Below are 20,398 nucleotides of genomic sequence, written 5' to 3' on the forward strand. Positions count from 1 at the left end.
CAAGATCACACATGATTATAAACATAAATGTAGAGGTTTCTTTGTTTGTACCCAAAAAAAAAAAAAAAAGTTAACTTGGTTTATAGATATTTATAAGTTGAATTGAAAATAATCTGGCATTATAGCAAGTTAGCTTTGAGTTGACCAACTATATGTAGGATGTAAAATGTCGATGTTTATTCAATAAGCTCAAACTTTATGTTTAATATACCAATGCCTAATTTAAATGATAATGGATGAAAGGGGCCAATTTAATAAGAATAAATGCAAACGTTGAGGGCAAAATATACAAAATTTGAACTTTATAAACAGAAATAAAAATTATCCTAAACCCAAAAGTTGTAATTTGATTTTTGAAAGAATTAAATAAGATGTATAAATAATTCTGAGGAAAAAAAAAGCATGTGGATTAGACAATAACAAACAAAAAAGGTTTAGACTGAATTTCACTTTGTTTCATTAGTCTTGTTGATCAGATCAATTAGAGTTTAGTAATTATTGTTTGCACAATGCAGCACTTTTATCCTTGAGTAGAGTCATTATATGCAAGACCTAAACACTAAGGCATTGGAACATGAAGGAAGTGTGACAAGATTTATGTAAAACCTCAACATGCATGGCTTCCCAGTCATAAGAAGTAAGGATGATTCTAATCAAATTATTCAATCTTGATGCCATTACACTCAAGCAAAGGTTGATGGTTGAATTCTTTATAATCTTTACGATGGTGCTCACATTATGGTAAGTTTCAATTTGAAGTGTTATGCTAGTTATTGTATATTTTATTTTGTTAATCTAACTTGTGTTTTTGTTTGTTTGTTTGTGGTGTTTAGGCTACTAAAGGAAAGCCACCAATGTTATATCTTGTGGAGATGTTTTAGGTTGTAGATGGAAGTTCTTATTTTACTGCTCAATGGTATTATAGAGCCGAGAATACGATAAGTATCATCATAACACCATCTCTTAATTGATTTTGGTTCTCAATATTTAGCTTGCTAATGCCTAGTTCTAATTAAAATATTTTTCCATAGGTCATACAAAAATGTCATAATCTTATTGAGAGCAAGCACGTATTCTACTTAGAAATACCGGATGATAACATATTGGATTGTTTGGTTGAAAAATTAACAATTGCTAGGATTCCTTTGAATGTATGATTTCAAGTTCTTATATACGTTCTCTGATTTGCATATAATGTGATAATAATTAAAGTTTGTTTTTCAGGTTGATCCAGCAAAGAGAAAGTCAGTTCCCAATTGTGATTATTACTGTGACATGCTCTATTTATTGCCGTATTCTACATTTGTTAAGTTACCATCGAGTAGGAATTTTTTGTTATTTGCATCAAAATATATGGACTAAAAGGGAAGGAAACAATTACCACATAATCATTCTAGAGCATAACTTCTCAATTAACCAAAACCTCTAAAAAAAAGAGAGCATAAAATTACCAGCAATAAAGATGACGCAGTGGAAAATCTTGAATCCTTGTAACTCAAAATTTGAAACCCACAACCAAATGACTACAAGCTACACGGGCAAAATATCAAACACAAGCACAAATGCAAAACCCAAAACCCACAGCCAAATGACCACAAGCAGTATACATACCCAACTCTGAAAATCCCAAATTAAAAATACTTATGGATTCTACAATCAACCAAAAACAAAAACCCTAATTTTCTGAAAACTCAATACAAAAGGTACACTCATTAATTATTATTATAATAAAGATCTAATTAGTTGGACAACATTCTTAATAATCAAACAATAAGAATTAACCGCATAACAACTCAAACAAAAAAAATGAAATAAAGAAAAAGACTGAAAGAATGTAAAGTCCTTAAAAGATCCTAAAATTCTTCAATCCTAATGAATTTTGATATCAATAATATTAAACCCTCTAATCAGTCCTAGCTTTCTTTGCCCAATAAATTCTCATTAAATCTAAATACCCAAAAAAAAAAAAAAAGTAATTCCATAACAATGCCTAATCACATAAACAAAGCCTCAGTCACAAACACACATTATACTTGTCAATCACAAACTCAATCCCACACAATTATACTTGAATAAACAGCTCTATTCCATTATATCCAATACTCCAAAACATTTCACCATCAGAATTATCGACAAATTCAAAAAAGTAGAACTAAAATTTGAATTAAAGCATAAATGTAAAAGGGAAAAGTTTGATCTCCATAAGTCCCAACACTTCAATAATTCTATGTTACTCATATTGATAGTTTTTAGACCCCTTAAAAATACAATTGGATTAACCTAGGTAATTAGTCAAGTTGTTACTTAGTCCAAATTAACAAATCTAGGTTATCACAATCAAAACAATCATATCATGTAAAGCAGCGAAAAGATAAATAACACAATGATATGATCACCCAAAAAACCAAACCAGAAAAAACCTAGGGAGAATTTAACCTAGCTATCCTCAAGCTAAACCTGAATCCACTATGAAAGAATCGAAATTGTTCAACAGGACTTAGACTACTAACATCCTATTGCTACCCACCAGTAGAAACTTACTAACATGACCATGTGCAAACTCCGAAACCACATACTCCTTCTTTCTTGGATTCTCCAGCAAGTACAAGTACACCCGCTTGTGTTTCTTTAATTTCTTATGGCAACAACTGAATGATCATCAAGCTCTTGAAGAAATCTCTTTCTTGATAATCCTAAACTTTTGTAAAGGAAAGCTCCTTACAGATCTCACAAGAGATTTGCATAAACAGCAATATGAGTAACACTAAAACGTGGTTAGGGTTTACCTTATATACCTATGGAAAATTACAAAAACCTAAACATTTTAAAACAAACTAGGGCTGAGTTGGAATTCTACAGAAAATGCATCTGACCCGATTTTCGATTGATCAAGCCTAAGCTTTGATCGATCGAACCAGGCCGAGAAGCATAATTAATTTCTGCATCAACTTGTTCTAACTTTACATAAATGAACCAACTTTGAGCAAGTCTAAACACTACTAAACATCTTGTTTTGATCATGGTTTGCCAACAATACACATTAAAGTTCTAAATACATAAAATCCTAAGTTTTTACAACCTAACACATATGAACCTTAATAATGTAGGGAACAATCTCTAGTCCTCCATGTAAACAAACCCCAAAACAATGTAAAACAGAAAATGTAAGCTCAGTGAAACACATGATGGATTTTCCTATAATTTCTTACTAGCCATAAATTAAAAAAAAATAATAAAAAATAAAAAATAAAAAATAAAAAAAAGAGGGAGAAGGGTCAGGGTCTAACCAACATCGGTCTAGGCCAGGGTGGTGGCTGATTGGCATCAACGGCCTAGGAGCAACAGCGTGGGTGGGTTCATTGGTTTGGTAGCATGGATGAGCTCACTGGGTCAGTGGCATGGATGGGCTTACTAGGTCGGTGGCCAAGTGTGAATGGCAGTGGTGTGAGTGGGTCAACGGCTAGGCATGGGCCGGGTAGGTCAGCGCTAACATGAGAGATGAGAGTGAGAGAGACATTTCATTCAATTTTTCTTTTTCTTTTTCTTTTTTCCTAGACACTATAGGTCTTTTTCTTTTTTCTTTTTTCTTTTTTCTTTTTTTTGTGTTGGACCAATAGTGGTGTTGGAAAACGTCATTAAAATGCCACTATAGGTCCCTTTTTTTTTCTTTTTTTCTTTTTTCTTTTTTTGGACCAATAGTGGAATTTGAAAACGTCATTATAGGTTCCTTATAAGACCAGGACTTATAGTGGCATTTGGAAACAATGCTATAAGTCCCTTATTATTATTACTATTATTATTATTATTATTATCTTTTGTGTTGGAGCTATAGTGGTGTTTGAAAGCGCCGCTATAGGTCCCTTACTTTTTTTCATTTATTTTGTTTTTTATTTTATTTTTGGCTAGACTATAGTGGCATTTAAAAACACCACCTTATAGGTCCTTCAAGTTTTTATTCATTTTTTTTTTGGCCTATAGTGGCGATTGAAAACGCCGCTATAACTCCCTTATTTGTTTTTTTAGTTTTATTTTTTTGTGTTGGCCAAATAGTGGCCATTGAAAGCACCGCTATAGGTCCCTTATAAGACCAGGACCTATAGTGGCATTTTCTAATGTCGCTATAGGCCCTTCAAAATATTATTATTTTTCTAATTAGGCTATAGTGGCACTTTCCAAACGCCACTATAGGTTTTGTAAGACCAGGACCTATAGTAGCATTTTTGAAACACTGCTATAAACTCTTGTAAACACAGCTATAAGAAACCTATAGCAGCATTTCTCATAAACGCCACTATAGGGTACCTATAGTGGTGTTTTTTTTTTTTTTTTTTTAAATGCCACTAAAAAAAGACTACTATAGGCCCTCTCTTTTGTAGTGTCATGCACTTGACATTCTTAAATTTGTCAATATATTGCTAAATTGAAGTCTACTATCATGTTAGAATTTTTACGTTGAGAAGCTAAAATAAATTCAATCATGTGCTCTCTCTGAAATGGTAAGAAACTATTAAATTCAATGAAATGTTGTTTTTTGGTTCATGTAAGCATGAAAAAGGGTAATATGTTTTTTTGGGTGGTTGTGGTCTATGACTATGATTATTACTGAATAAGTTTTAAGCTATATTGTTTGATATCTCATTTGTGTTTGAATTTTCCAATGAATGTAATATTGTAAAATTTTAAAGGTAGTAAAAAAAATTTTAATTTGAAGTTTTAGTATGTGTAAATTGTTTGTCTTTTTATGATAATTGGGTCTCGTCATCTCTTGTATTTAGGTTCATTGGAAAAGTTATGGAGCTGATGAAGACACTTGGGACCCAATTAAGGAATTGGGGTATTACATGGAATTGAATTTTGTTACATTTTTATGGGATATGCTATTTCTTATATATTTTTCTAATTATGCATGTAGATATTTTATAGTTATGGTCCATTTTACAGGAATTGAATTAAGACTATGAAGGAATTTGTCACTGATGGTTACAAGTCAAAGATCTTACCTTTACCACTAAGTTTGTCGTAACTACAAATAGTAGGGATATTTCATGGATATTTTGGTTATTTTAAAAATTTTAGAGATATTTTGGAAGGGTTTAGTGGTTTTTGAGCATATTTGGTGATTCTAGAAATATCAAGGATATTTTGGTCATTTTAGAAGTTTAATGGATATTTTGCTCATTTTAGAGATTTTGGGGATATTTTGGCCATTTTAGTGATTTTGAGCATATTTGGTGGTTTTAGAAATATTGGGTGTATTTTGGTCATTTTAGAGGTTTCATAGTATGTTTGCTCATTTTAAAGATTTTGAGGATTTTTTGGTCATTTCTGTGGTTTTTGAGCATATTTGATGATTTTATAGAAATCGGGTCTAGGTTGAGCATGGATATCTATTGGTAAACAAACCGGGTAACAATTGGATATGGGTATTAATTGGGTAAAGTAATTGGGTATCAATGAATAAACTAATTAGGTCAGGTATGGATATACCAGCCCATACCCAATCCATTGTCATCCCTGTTGGCAAAAGCCATGTGAGAAATCCACTATTCTTCTTTTCTTTTTCATTTTTTAACACACATCCCTATTGGCAACAATACATTTTTATAAGGTTCCAATCTTATTTCTTAATGGACCAGAAATACCCAACTACTCTTCATCAAGAAAACTTTTTTTCCTTTTTATTTGAAGGAGAATTCTTGTCTTCTATACTAACCAAAAAAAAATTCTTCTATATTCAGAAAATTCAAACAAAAACTAATAAGAATTTTAGGTAATATTCAACAAATAGATTCACAGAAGTAAAATGGTGATGATTTTTTTACATATGGCAATTGGAAGTGAGAAAAAGAACAAAAATTAAAAATTGCAAAATGTTTATGGGAAAAAAAATAAAAATAAAATTTAGTGTACGGTCATAAGCGATGAATTTACGAGTCCCATATTGGACCAAAGGCAGAAATTCCAGCTGCCTTGCATGCGTTGACAACATCTCTGTTTCCTTCTGGATTGCTGGTAACAATAACAATTTCAGTGCTCCAATTTTTAGCTGCATCAATGCTCAGTTGAGACAAATTGGGACGACCAAACACAGCAGTATCATGCATAATCACCTTGTCTTTTGGCCACCCACTTACCATTTCTTTGATTTCTTTTCCAAAGTTTTGTTCAATTCCCTTGGCTACCCAAATTAACCGCACATCAACAGAACATGGCTGCAAAAGGAATGATAGAAACACACAAATTCCTGAACCTGTTGCCACCAACAAAACCCTATCATACATATTAACAAGATAAGGCAAGCCCACAAAGTGCACTTTTCGAACCCACAAATGGCTTGGTGGATTTGACACCAAGGACTTTGTGAAGTCACCAACAGCACCAGCTAATATCATGTGCTCTTTCTTCCCATCAGAAATTATGCCAAATGCGTGCCGTTCCGATAAAGGGGATGGAATAATCCTACCCAACATACCAGCTTTTACTCCGCCATCAAACTTGACAATTGCGGCGTGGCCTGAAGGAGCAAAGACCTTAATGGGGACACGTCTCACTGTCATCCATGGCAAGATGATTAAGAAAGTGATGGACACGGTGAACCAAAACTCTTGCCGTTTGATCAAGCTGGAACTAATGTCTTTTTTGTAGGATTTGGCTTTTGGATCATAAGAGATTGTAAGAATAATAAAGACCCAAGAAGAGCAAGAGCAATCCATCCAGCAAAGCGATGAGTTCTTTCAAATACATTGTGATGAAGATGGCGAACTAGAGGGAAAGCCGCCAATGAAGAGAGGCAAAGAAGGCCAAGAATGGTGGAGGCTACACCTATGATCTCAGGTGAACTGTTGTCTCCATCTTTGAGGGTAAGGACTAAGGCATACATGAGCCATGCAATTGAAGAGACACCACAGCTACTATGAATACCTCCGAGACTTTGGAGAAGGGATGTTGTGGCTGTCTTAATAAAGAGAGGCACCCACGACCTTCCCAAGAACTTGACCGCGAGCCAAAAAACAACACGCAAGAAGGCCTCGCTCCTACACTGTGTCAAAGCAAGTATATTGGCAATGGCGAAAAGGGCAGTTCTATTCTTCCCATACGAGAAATGCCTCGTGGTTGCAAGAACCAAGCCAGTAATGTTTAGAATCAAGCAAATTGAAAAGAGTCCCTTGTACACTGTGAAAAACCCTTGGTCGAGCAGTATAACTAACAGCCTCGAATTTTTCTTTCGAGATGGCTTTGATGCTTGTTCATGTATAGTTGCAGTCAAAAGTGGAAGTGGGGTTTGCTTGATCTGTTTCTCTACGTCGTTCCCTTGTTCCACAACCTCCAAACCAATATCTTCATGATCTTCATCGTCCAGGTCAAGATCACAAAAGTGGCTGCTGCTTTTGCTTATAGACCTCTGAATAAAAGAAGGCAACTCTTTGGGAGAGCCAAGCCAAGGTATTTTGATGGCAAAGGGATCTGCATGAGGTTTGATATCAAAAGCCACGCCTCGGCAGCTCGAAGACCTTTCTTGGGTTTGCATATTTCCTATCACATGAGCAAGGAAGAAGACAGAGGGTTTCAAACTCTGTGATTTTCATGCGCGAAAGAAATGCTACTTATATAGGACCTAAATGTTGGCATATTTTAAAGAATGATATATATTTCACCCTTTTGACCCCAAAAAAAGATATATATTTCACCCAGTGGCAGACACAAAGTATACACAAAGAAAATATGCGAAAAAGCAACCCCACTGATGGAACTTTTGATAGGGGTCCAAAACTTATCTTCGCATTTCTCCTCAATAAGATGACCAAGAGCTTCCATACAAAGGATGAATAAATAAGGAAAGAGCAGGTTGCCTTGCCTAATTCCTCGTGAGGGAAGAATAGGCTCCATGTTTCCACCATTAAAAAGAATGGAAGTAGAGACGGATGACACACAACTCATAATAAGGCTTACTAAATTTTGGGGGAGCTTGGCATTTATGAGCACTTCCCAAATGAAACTCCATTCAATCCTATCATAAGCCTTCTCCAAGCCCACTTTGATGGCCATGTAACCCACATTACCTTTCTTGCTACTAATAGTATGGATGAGTTCTTGGACCACAATGGCATTGTCCACACTTTTCCTACCCACGACAAAAGCCGACTGAAGAGGAGAGACAAGTTTATCAAGATAAGGCCAAATTCTAGCAACAAGAATCTTGGTGACCATCTTGTACACTATGTTGCATAAACTGATTGGGTGGTAATTTCCCAAACTCTCAGGACCAGTTATCTTGGGAATCAAAACAATATTGGTTCAGTTGAGGTAATTCAGAATTTTGCACTCCATGAAGGCTTTTTTCACTTCTACCTTGACTGAATTTCCCATAATAAGCCAAAATCTTTGGAAAAAACCTGCATGTAATCCATCAGGACTGGGAGTTTTGAAAGCCTTCAAAGCCTAAAGCCCGTCCTTAACCTCAGCATCTGTAACCAAAACACCCAAATTGGACCTCTCTTCCTTAAACAAAGTAGCTTGCCACTTGGAGGGGCAAGAGGAATGAAGAAGAGAAAACTACAAACTAGTTGTAAATAACTTCTCAAAACCCCCTCTAATAAAATTCATGGTTCCAACTTCACTTTGAATCCACTCCCCCAAATCATTCTTAATGCAAGAAATTTTATTGCGCCGCCTCCTCACAATGGTAGTCATATGGTGAAAGGCAATGTTCCTATCACCCTCAAATAGCCTATTAATTCTAGATTTTTGCACCCAAAACTCCTCTTGGTTTAACAAGACATTAAGCTCTTTGAATAAGTTCTTTTCTAACTGAAGCAAAGAATGCGAGGGGTAGATGGCTATGGCTTTTTGTATGCCGTTATGGTGAGCCATAACTCTCTTCTTCTTACCAAAAATATTTCCAAAATGATTTTTATTCCAATTCATGGCTTTCTTGGAAAAAATTTCAATAGATTCTAGAAACGGACAAGCATCCATGACAATACCCGAAAAGGATAAATCTGAAAGCCAAACACTATGAAACTTGAATGGTCTGGGAAGAAACATCCCAGTGCTAGGTTTGGACTCAAGAAAAACCGGACAATTATCAAACACACATCTAGTAAGGTGAGTAACTCTAGCCTCTGAGTGAGCAGCATACCAACTTGGGTTGGCAAAGAAACGGTCAATTCTTTCTTGGACAAGAGCATTTATACTTCGTTTATTTTTCCAAGTAAATCAAGGTCCGACAAACCCCATATCAATCATATTACAACAATCAAGCACTTCTTTGAAAAGTAGAGACCTGTTTGAGCTAACACTTCTACCCCCAAATTTGTCCCCATCAGAAAGAACCTCATTAAAATCCCCAACAATAATCCAAGGCTTATCATGGAGGCTAGCAACATTTTTTAAATTATTCCATAAAATGAATCTTTCATGAAATCTAGGGCTAGCAAGCAATCCGAGTCTTTGTAATGATCATCATAGCTGGATCATGATTATTCACCAGGTCCCTTACATGATTCCAAAAAAAGGGCTTTAAAGCTCCCCTACAATTCCACGCGATAATATTCATGATTAGGTAGTGATTGGGGGCGGGCAAACATCAAAAGGAGGAAGGAAATTCACTTCCTCCGTTAAAATCCATCCGGCCATTCGCACTTCTACCTTCGTCTATCCTCTGCCCGGCATCAAAGTCAAGCAAAGCTCCAGCACTCCCATCAACTCTCTCATCAATCCCAAAGCAACCTCTGTTAGAGGGAGGAACAACAATATCCATGGTATCCGTAGCTTGACTTTGAACCAACCCAAGGTGCATGCTGGGTGAGCTTGGACTTCTTCCATTATTACTCTCAGAGTTTCCACGATCATCCTTTCCAACTTGATCACCCACTTAAGTGTTGGAGTTGGCCCCAAATTTGAATTCTCTAGTTTGCTCGGCTTTGAGTGTTGAAATACTTGCAGACCAATCAGTTGGAGCAAGCACATTATCTCTTGGTCTAGCGGCAAATTGGAGCATGTTGGAGAGCCCTAGCACGAGCAGCTTCTTTCTTGCCCTTTACTGAGCTTGAGTTTGGTTTGGATTTGATTATTCCTCTGCTCTCTCTGTAAAACCTTCATTAAAGGTCTGAACTGGGCCTGAGCTATCAAACCCATCCGAAACAGAAGGAGGGTGACTATCTAAGCGAGTTGGGCTTGAAGAAGGGCTTAAGCTAATCTCAACTTGGGCCTTTCTCTTTCCCTCCGGGCCTTTGGCAATATTCGACCCACCTTTTTCCTTATCAAATCCAGCTTTTGCCAACGGCTCTAAAATCCTCTATTGGTCAACTTCCAATCCAGGTGAAATGCTAACATTGCTTTTCTTCGCCCTTTTGTTGTCTTTCTTTTTTTGTGTAAGCACCATCCAGGGTCCATAGGCTTCCTCAGACTGACCACCCTCCAGAGTTTCTCGAGCCATGGGCTGAGCTCCAACTATTACCTCAGAATCTATAGACCCCTATTCTGCCTTTTCTTTGTCGTTATGCACAGAAGATTCCTTCAGTGGAGATGTCGGAGATTTGATGGTGTACGAACAGATCTCTCTCCGGTGGCCTAGTCGTCCGCAAGAAAAACAAAGCTTGTTAACTCCTTCATAGACAACGACCTGACTACGTTGCCCAATTCTGACCATAGTGGTTAACGGTTTACTCACATCCACTTAAACACACAAGCGTGCACACCGACCCCTAGCTTCAGTTGCCGTGTGTGTATCCATCCTGAGCACTGGTCCTAAAGCTTTTCCAATTTGCCGGAGAATCTCCCCATCATAGTACTCGATGGGCAATTCGTTGAGCTTGACCCAAACTACCACCGAGGATACTTGAGCCTCTGATGGTTTGAAGTTAGCTTCCCACCGACATATGGACAGGAAATGCTCACTGATAAACCATGGACCTTTCATAAGCACCATTTCGAGATCATCCATGACCGTAAACCTTAGCAAATAAAAATCTCTGCCAAGGTCCATCATGTCAAGCCTCCCTAATGGCTTCCAAAGACTCAAAAGCTTTGCGTGGAGAAAATTATATCCCACTGTCTTTCAGAATACTTTCACGATAAGTGGTTTCGTCCATGGAGCTCGGATACATTGCTTGGTCTCTTTTGAGAGACTAATCGTAGCAAACTCTTCCCTAATATCCTCAGTCTCTTCATCCGACTCAGATTCTGCCTCCATTTGCTCAGAAAGAGCAAGTGATTGAGAGTACGCCCCCGAAATTTTTCCCACAAGTTTCTCCTTGAATGAGAGCTTATTAGCGTGGAATGATCCTTCACACCGACCAGGGCTGCCTTCAGTGATGCCATTATGTGAATCTTTGACCTTCTTAGTGCTTCGGACTAGTTCATTTTCTTCTTCAAGAAAGCATACGCGAGAGCATTCCATGGCGTTCTATTTTGCTTAATACGTGAGACTGATGTGATGTGAGAGGGTTAAATACCAAATACAAAATATCATCTTTCCATTCAATGACATGTGACATGCCTCTTATCAAAAAAAAAAAAAAGACGTGACATCACTGACATGCCACTATGGTTGGCTTTTCCCAATAAATAAATTTAATATTGCATGGGCCAATGGCCCAGAAGTCAAAATATTAAAGTTTATAAATTTTCAGCGGAAAGCCTTTGAATTTCTGTCCAATATACATATTTGAGGCCCATGAAGACTGCATTGAACAATAAACCACCCAAAAAAAAAAAATTTCGTTTCGCTAATACTAAAATTTAATGTAGATATTTATGTAAATATAATTGAAAAATCTAATATTATAAACATATAAAAAGTAAGAAAACTTATACCTAAATTTAACCCTTTTATTTTATACCTCACCTTCAAATGCCCAGCCATTTTTTTCCCCAACATGGCAGCATGGGACGTGATTAAAGACAAACGGGAACAAGAGCAGGAGCGTATAGCAATGTGGCTGTAACTATATTTGATTTGATTTGATTTTTTTCCTTTTCCTTTTGGGGATAGGGATAGCTATATATATTTGATTGGAATATAGATTTTTTGTTTGCTTTTGTTTTGTTCAATCAGCTGACTAGTTAGTGGTTAACACTTAACACATCAAAAGCAAAGGCCATTATCATTACTTGGGTGCAAATGGTGAAAGTAAAATGGGACACAACCAATGTGGTATTTACATATCAATACATGTATCGGATGCATGATAGATTTTTTTGACTCAACGAGTTAATGGTATAGTCTCTTGTTTCTTCTATCCCATAGTGGCTTATTACGTTTCCAAGAAAGCTACCACCATATGTCTTAGTGTTTGAAATTATATACTGTCATAGATCACTGAATTTGGTGGAAAACTCAAAACATTACAGATTCAACAAAATCAGAAAAGACGTAACATCTTCTTTCATGTTTTATGAAAGAAAATCAGTAACTTCCACAATATAATGAATTTCACATCATATTATTTCCTATGAATTTTTTTTTTTTTGGGTGGGGTGGGGGAGTTTGAGTGGGGTTGGTGAATAATTATATAGATTAAGAAGGCAAAAGAAGTGAAGGGACCAATCTCGGACTTCCGGGGAAAATATCCAAAGTGAAATTTTGATGAGTTGTTCACTCTTGCCTAAGAATAAAAAATAGTAAAATACCACGAATTAAACAAAAATAAAAAAGTTAATTTTATTTTATTAAAAGTTTTCTTTGTTTCCTATATTTTTTTTATTTAAAAAAAGAAAGAAAGAAAGAATGCTGAGATGGGTTAAATAATAAATAATGCTGAAAATGTTGAGTTTGTTAGAGTATCAAATTTGGTCAGAAGGACCATTTTCGAAAAGACATCAAATGGATCAAAATAAAAATTCTAAACTGCCTTAAGCTTTTAGAGGAAAAATGTAATTAAGTAAATTTCATATATCTGCAACGGAGGGTTCGCTTGGAGGACTATTGGTTCAAGATGATGGCTCTGGCCAAGAGATATCAATATTATATTTAATTCACGGATCAATTCGACACAAGGTCCAGCGCTAATAGAAGTTGCCGACTATCCTAGTAGCAAAGGAAAAGGGCAGGGCCTGAAATTCAGACCAGATCAGAGTCTTCTCTGTTTGAGCTACTCCCACACACTGACCGGAAGATCTCAGTTGTATTGGACTGGACAAGTACGTAGAGATCTTCGTGGGACTAAGGAGGGATGGACCAAGGAGTGCAGATGTAAAGGGAGGTGGAGTTCGCAAAACATCTTCTTACAGGTATATCTTAATTTGGTAGTGATTGATGAACGTATCAAGATAAGCAATGTATTTTGTAAGAAAAGTTATTATCATATTTATTACTATTTACGTATACTAATATTAGATAACTAGCCTCATCACACACATATGTTGATTTTTCTATTTTTTTTAGGCACATTCTTAGAGGCTATGAAATAAAATAAAGTTCATCATCTACAGATAATTCCCATCTTAGTCAATAGTTTGTACATATTAAACATGTCTTTTTTTTTTTTTTTCCAAATAGCATATACACCATATTTTTGAATTGATAAACTTTTGCTTTTCTAGTTACTTCAATTTGAGATGAAGAATAGAATTCAAATATTGCTAGAATGATAATTTCAAATCAATTGCTAACCCGTTTATCAAGCATTGGAGTCTTCTTCGTAAACAACTACTTGAAGATCCATATCAGTTACTCCTAACTAAACAATTCGTTTATCAAGCAGTAGTGTCTTCTTCAAAAACACCTACTTGAAAATCCATATCAATTATTAACTAGACAGCCAGTTTATCAAGCAATGGAGTATTCTTCAAAAACACCTACTTGAATATCCATATCAATTGCTTACTAGACAGCCCATTTGAGTGCTAGTCCCAATTTCAAGGGAAATTCCTACATATTTCTTAAAGTAGAAGACAAAAGTGGAAGGGAAATGAAGAGGATTGAAAATTTTAAAAGATAGGGAAAAGAGAGATAGCCAGACAACGATATCAAAATTTGTAAGTTAATAAAGAAAATTAAGATCTTTTGATTTTCTGTCCAGAAAGGGGAAAAAATCATATATTATGATTATTAATATTATACATGTATAAGAATCTTAAAAGAATTGAGTAACAAATTGTAAACATAGTTCATCAAAACAAATTTATCAAAAAATCTATCATAGTTGTCATGAGATATGAGGATCTTGTTGATGCATTTGCCACTACCACTGCAAATCACAAATCCTCCAAATATACAAATGAAAGGATTTGATGTCTGGGAGTATTCATCAACCTGAAGAAACAATAAGAAAAATTATATTTGAATCATCACATACAACATTCAAAGAAGAACTAAAAGGTAAAGAAAATGTTGGAATAAAGAAAAGTGAACATGAAAAATTCTATACTTTTAATATATAGAGATTTCGTTCTTCCTAAAAACTAACAATAATAAAATAAATACAGAAGATTTCATAAATCAATATCAATATATGTTTTATTTAAAAACAAATCAATATTAATATTCAAGTGTAATCTTGTTTTTTTTTTTTTGAGACGAAATGATGATAGACTATATTGATTAAAAATCACGTTATACAAAGTACAATGGAAAAGAGAAAAAAAAGGCTTGTTTAAGGTAATTTATCTTATAATTATTATTTTATTTTATTTTATTTGTTTTTTTAACTCGTATGTTATCAATCTCACTTATTTTAAATAAAAATAATAGTAGTAGTAGTAGTAGTTGTTGTAATAGGTTATATAGAAATCCACTCATTAGCACCTCAAGTAGATTTGAATTTTGATTTCAATGGAAGACATAAAAATCTCAGTTATATATTCATTCAAAATACTTATTGGTTAGTTTTTCTTATTATTATATTATGTATAAATTATTTTATAGTTATGTCTATGTTTATGTTTACATTTAATTTTTCACATTTATATTATTTTGTACCCTTATATATACATACACACAAGATCACACATGATTATAAACATAAATGTAGAGGTTTCTTTGTTTGTAAAAAAAAAAAAAAATTGTTAACTTGGTTTATAGATATTTATAAGTTGAATTGAAAATAATCTGGCATTATAGCAAGTTAGCTTTGAGTTGACCAACTATATGTGGGATGTAAAATGTCGATGTTTATTCAATAAGCTCAAACTTTATGTTTAATATACCAATGCCTAATTTAAACGATAATGGATGAAAGGGGCCAAGTTAATAAGAATAAATGCAAACATTGAGAGCAAAATATACAAAATTTGAACTTTATAAACAGAAATAAAAATTATCCTAAACCCAAAATTGTAATTTGAGTTTTTGACAAAATTAAATAAGATGTATAAATAATTCTGAGAAAAAAAAAAAAAGCATGTGGATTAGATAGTAACAAACAAAAAAGGTTTAGACTGAATTTTACTTTGTTTCATTAGTCTCATTGATCAGATCAATTAGAGTTTAGTAAATATTGTTTGCACAATGCATCACTTTTATCCTTGAGTAGAGTCATTATATGCAAGACCTAAACACTAAGGCATTGGAACATGAAGGAAGTGTGACAAGATTTATGTAAAACCTCAATATGCATGGCTTCCCAGTCATAAGAAGTAAGGATGATTCTAATCAAATTATTCAATCTTGATGCCATTACACTCAAGCAGAGGTTGATGGTTGAATTCTTTATAATCTTTATGATGGTGCTCACGTTATGGTAAGTTTTAATTTGAAGTGTTATGCTATTTATTGTATATTTTATTTTGATAATCTAACTTGTGTTTTTGTTTGTTTGTTTGTGGTGTTTAGGCTACTAAAGGAAAGCCTAGTTATATCTTGTGGAGATCTTTGAGGCTGTGGATGGAAGTTCTTATTTTACTACTCAACGATATTATAGAGCCGAGGATATGGTAAGTATCATCATAACACCATCTCTTAATTGATTTTGGTTCTCAATATTTAGCTTGCTAATGCCTAGTTCTAATTAAAATATTTTCCCATAGGTCATACAGAAATGTCATAATCTTATTGAGAGCAAGCACATATTCTACTCAGAAATACGAGATGATAACGTATTGGATTGTTTGGTTGAAAAATTAACAATTGCTAGGATTCCTTTGAATGTATGATTTCAAGTTCTTATATACGTTCTCTGATTTTCATATAATGTGATAGTAATTAAAGTTTGTTTTTCAGGTTGATCCAGCAAAGAGAAAGTCAATTCCCAATTGTGATTATTAGACCTATAGTGTCCAGAAAAAAAAATTGAAAAATTGAATGAAATATCTTTCTCACTCTCATCTCTCATCTCTCATGTTAGCGCTGACCCATTCGGCCCATGCCTGGCCGTTGACCCACTCACACCACCGCCATTCACGCTTGGCCACCGACCTAGTAAGCCCATCCACGCTGCTGACCCAGTGAGCTCATCCACACTGCCAAACCAATGAACCCACCCACGCTACCGCTCCTAGGCCATTGATGCCAATCAGCCACTACCCTGGCCTAGACCGATGTCGGTTAGACCCTTCCCCTTCTCTCTCTCTCTTTGGTTTTTTTTTTTTTTTTTGTTAGTAGATCTTGCTTTTTTTTTTCTTTTTTCTTTTTTTTCTTTTTTTGGCTAGTAAGAAAATATAGGAAAATCCATCATGTCTTTCACTGAGCTTACATTTTCTGTTTTGCATTGTTTTGGCGTTTGTTTACATGGAGGACTAGAGATTGTTCCCGGCATTATTAAGGTTCATATGAGCAACATAGAATTATTGAAGTGTTGGGACTTATGGTGATCAAACTTTTCCCTTATTACATTTATGCTTTAATTCAAATTTTAGTTCTACTTTTTTGAGTCTGTCGATAATTCTGATGGTGAAATGTTTTGGAGTATTGGAATTGTGAAAATATATAATGGAATGGAGCTATTTATTCAAGTATAATTGTGTGGGATTAAGTTTGTGATTGACAAGTATAATGTGTGTTTGTGACTGAGGCTTTGTTTATGTGATTAGGCATTGTTATGAAATTACTTTTTTTTTTTTTTTTTGGGTATTTAGGTTTAATGAGAATTTATTGGGCAAAGAAAGCTGGGACTGATTAGAGGGTTTAATATTATTGATATCAAAATCCATTTGGATTGAAGAATTTCAGGATCTTGTAAGGACTTTACATTCTTTCAGTCTTTTTCTTTATTTCATTTTTTTTGTTTGAGTTGTTATGCGGTTAATTCTTATTGTTTGATTATTAAGAATGTTGTCCAACTAATTAGATATTTATTATAATAATAATTAATGAGTGTACCTTTTGTATTGAGGTTTCAGAAAATTAGGGTTTTTTGTTTTGGTTGATTGTAGAATCCATAGGTATTTTTAATTTGGGATTTTCGGAGTTGGGTATGTATACTGCTTGTGGTCATTTGGCTGTGGGTTTTGGGTTTGTGCTTGTGTTTAATATTTTGCCTTTCAAATTTCAAGTTACAAGGATTCAAGATTTTCCACTGCGTCATCTTCATTGCCGGTAATTTTATGCTCTCTTTTTTTAGAGGTTTTGGTTAATTGAGAAGTTATGTTCTAGAATGATTATGTGGTAATTGTTTCCTTCCCTTTTAGTCCATATATAATGATGAGTCCAAAATAACATGAAATCGTCATTCCATGTCAATGACAACCCGAACAAGCGTTACACATTTATAAGGTTCCAATCTTATTTCTTAATGGACCAAAAATACCCAACTACTCTTCATCAAGAAAAATTTTTTTCCTTTTTATTTGAAGGAGAATTCTTGTCTTCTATACTAACAAAAAAAAACATTTTCTTCTATATTCAGAATATTCAAACGAAAACTAATAAGAATTTTAGGTGATATTCAACAAATATATTCACAGAAGTAAAATGGTGATGATTTTTTTACATATGGCAATTGGAGGTGAGAAAAAGAACAAAAATTAAAAATTGCAAAATGTTTATGGGAAAAAAAAATCAAAATAAAATTTAGTGTACGGTCATAAGCGATTAATTTACGAGTCCCATATTGGACCAAAGGCAGAAATTCCAGCTGCCTTGCATGCGTTGACAACATCTCTGCTTCCCTCTGGATTTCTGGTAACAATAACAACTTTAGTGCTCCAATTTCTAGCAGCATCAATGCTCAGTTGAGACAAATTGGGACGACCAAACACAGCAGTATCATGGACAATCACCTTGTCTTTTGGCCACCCACTTACCATTTCTTTGATTTCTTTTCCAAATTTTTGTTCAATTCCCTTGGCTACCCAAATTAACCGCACATCAACAGAACATGGCTGCAAAAGGAATGATAGAAACACACAAATTCCTGAACCTGTTGACACCAACAAAACCCTATCATACATATTAACAAGATAAGGCAAGCCCACAAAGTGCACTTTTCGAACCCAAAAATGGCTTGGTGGATTTGACACCAAGGACTTTGTGAAATCACCAACAGCACCAGCTAATATCATGTGCTCTTTCTTCCCATCAGAAATTATGCCAAATGCGTGCCATTCCGATAAAGGGGATGGACTAATCCTACCCGATATACCAGCTTTTACTCCGCCATCAAACTTGACAATTGCGGCGTGGCCTGAAGGAGCAAAGACCTTAATGGGGACACGTCTCACTGTCATCCATGGCAAGATGATTAAGAAAGTGATGGACACGGTGAACCAAAACTCTTGCCGTTTGATCAAGCTGGAACTAATGTCTTTCTTGTGGGATTTGGTTTTTGGATCATAAGAGATTGTAAGAATAATAAAGACCCAGAGAAGAGCAAGAGCAATCCATCCAGCAAAGCGTTGAGTTCTTTCGAATACATTGTGATGAAGATGGCGAACTAGAGGGAAAGCCGCCAATGAAGAGAGGCAAAGAAGGCCAAGAATGGTGGAGGCTACACCTATGATCTCAGGTGAACTGTTGTCTCCATCTTTGAGGGTAAGGACTAAGGCATACATCAGCCATGCAATTGAAGAGACACCACAGCTACTATGAATACCTCCGAGACTTTGGAGAAGGGATGTTGTGGCTGTCTTAATAAAGAGAGGCACCCATGACCTTCCCAAGAACTTGACCGCGAGCCAAAAAACAACACGCAAGAAGGCCTCGCTCCTACACTGTGTCAAAGCAAGTATATTGGCAATGGAGAAAAGGGCAGTTATATTCTTCCCATGCGAGAAATGCCCCGTGGTTGCAAGAACCAAGCCAGTAATGTTTAGAATCAAGCAAATTGAAAAGAGTCCCTTGTACACTCTGAAAAACCCTTCGTCGAGCAGTATAACTGACAGCCACGAATTTTTCTTTCGAGATGGCTTTGATGCTTGTTCATGTATGCTAGCAGTCAAAAGTGGAAGTGGGGTTTGCTTGATCTGTTTCTCTACGTTGTTCCCTTGTTCCACAACCTCCAAACCAATATCTACATGATCTTCATCGTCCAGGTCAAGATCACAAAAGTGGCTGCTGCTTTTGCTTATAGACCTCTGAATAAAAGAAGGGAACTCTTTGGGAGAGCCAAGCCAAGGTATTTTGATGGCAAAGGGATCTGCATGAGGTTTGATCTCAAAAGCCAGGCCTCGGCAGTTCGAAGACCTTTCTTGGGTTTGCATATTTCCTATCACACAAGCAAGGAAGAAGACTGAGTTTCAAACTGTGATTTTCATGTGCGAAAGAAAGATATAGGACCTAAATGTTGGCATTTTTTAAAGAATGATATTTATTTCACTCACAGTGGTGGACACAATGTATACATAATAATTTTTTAATATTAAACTCGTGACTTAAAGTAATAATTTTTACGTGAAAGTTGTGACTACAAGCCACAAGCTCAGAGTAAAAAAATAATTATGTATATTTTATGTGCAATAATATAAGTACACTAATTATTACCAAAATATGTGTGTGATATAATTTATGTGAAAGCAGTGTGAAAGAATATTTTCTTTTCAAATTCGCCATAACATGCCTCCATACTTTTTTTTATTTGACTTTGATATATCAAAGTCTATTGCTATCCAGTTTCTCAAAATAGTCTAGAGCTATCCTGTATCAAAATGGAATGCTTTGAAAAACGAGTCTAATTATTGCACTAACTGACCTTTAAACAGATTCTCCAAAAAAAATTAAATAAATAAATAACTGACCTTTAAACATAGCAAGTCCTTAGAAATTGACGTTGGCACACAAACGAACAGTAAATATAGACCTAGTCAAGAGGCTTTCTCGCGTAAGAACATCTTTCTGTGTTCACTTCTATTTTCTTTATTTATTTTTCCTTTAATATAAAGTAATGTGAATTTTTGATTAGTGCTTTAAACTTTTAAACTTTAGTTGACTTGAATGGTTTTTTGGGTATTGGAAAGTGCTTATCTTTTCACTTAAATTTTTCTTCCTTCATAAAAAAGGCTTCTCTTCATGCAATGTTCATGA

At 35.0% G+C, this 20,398-nt stretch overlaps 2 protein-coding genes across 2 annotated transcripts; both read right to left on the reverse strand.

Annotated features, from left to right (window-relative positions):
* Positions 1 to 5,927: 5,927 nt before the first annotated feature.
* LOC115990545 (adenylate-forming reductase 03009-like) lies at positions 5,928 to 9,760 on the reverse strand. The gene is made up of 6 exons (XM_031114368.1): positions 9,649 to 9,760; positions 8,680 to 8,999; positions 8,061 to 8,271; positions 6,789 to 7,533; positions 6,193 to 6,705; positions 5,928 to 6,129 (listed from the first exon to the last, which is right to left on the reverse strand). The coding sequence occupies exons 1-6, from the start codon at positions 9,758 to 9,760 to the stop codon at positions 5,928 to 5,930; spliced, it is 2,103 nt and encodes a 700-aa protein (XP_030970228.1).
* An 8,216-nt stretch (positions 9,761 to 17,976) lies between these two features.
* Positions 17,977 to 19,578, reverse strand: LOC115990546 (adenylate-forming reductase 03009-like). Its single transcript, XM_031114369.1, has 3 exons — positions 18,828 to 19,578; positions 18,242 to 18,743; positions 17,977 to 18,178 (listed from the first exon to the last, which is right to left on the reverse strand). The coding sequence occupies exons 1-3, from the start codon at positions 19,576 to 19,578 to the stop codon at positions 17,977 to 17,979; spliced, it is 1,455 nt and encodes a 484-aa protein (XP_030970229.1).
* Between the last annotated feature and the right edge of the window lie 820 nt (positions 19,579 to 20,398).

This window comes from Quercus lobata, chromosome 5 (genome assembly GCF_001633185.2).
Source record: "Quercus lobata isolate SW786 chromosome 5, ValleyOak3.0 Primary Assembly, whole genome shotgun sequence".
Taxonomy (NCBI): domain Eukaryota; kingdom Viridiplantae; phylum Streptophyta; class Magnoliopsida; order Fagales; family Fagaceae; genus Quercus; species Quercus lobata.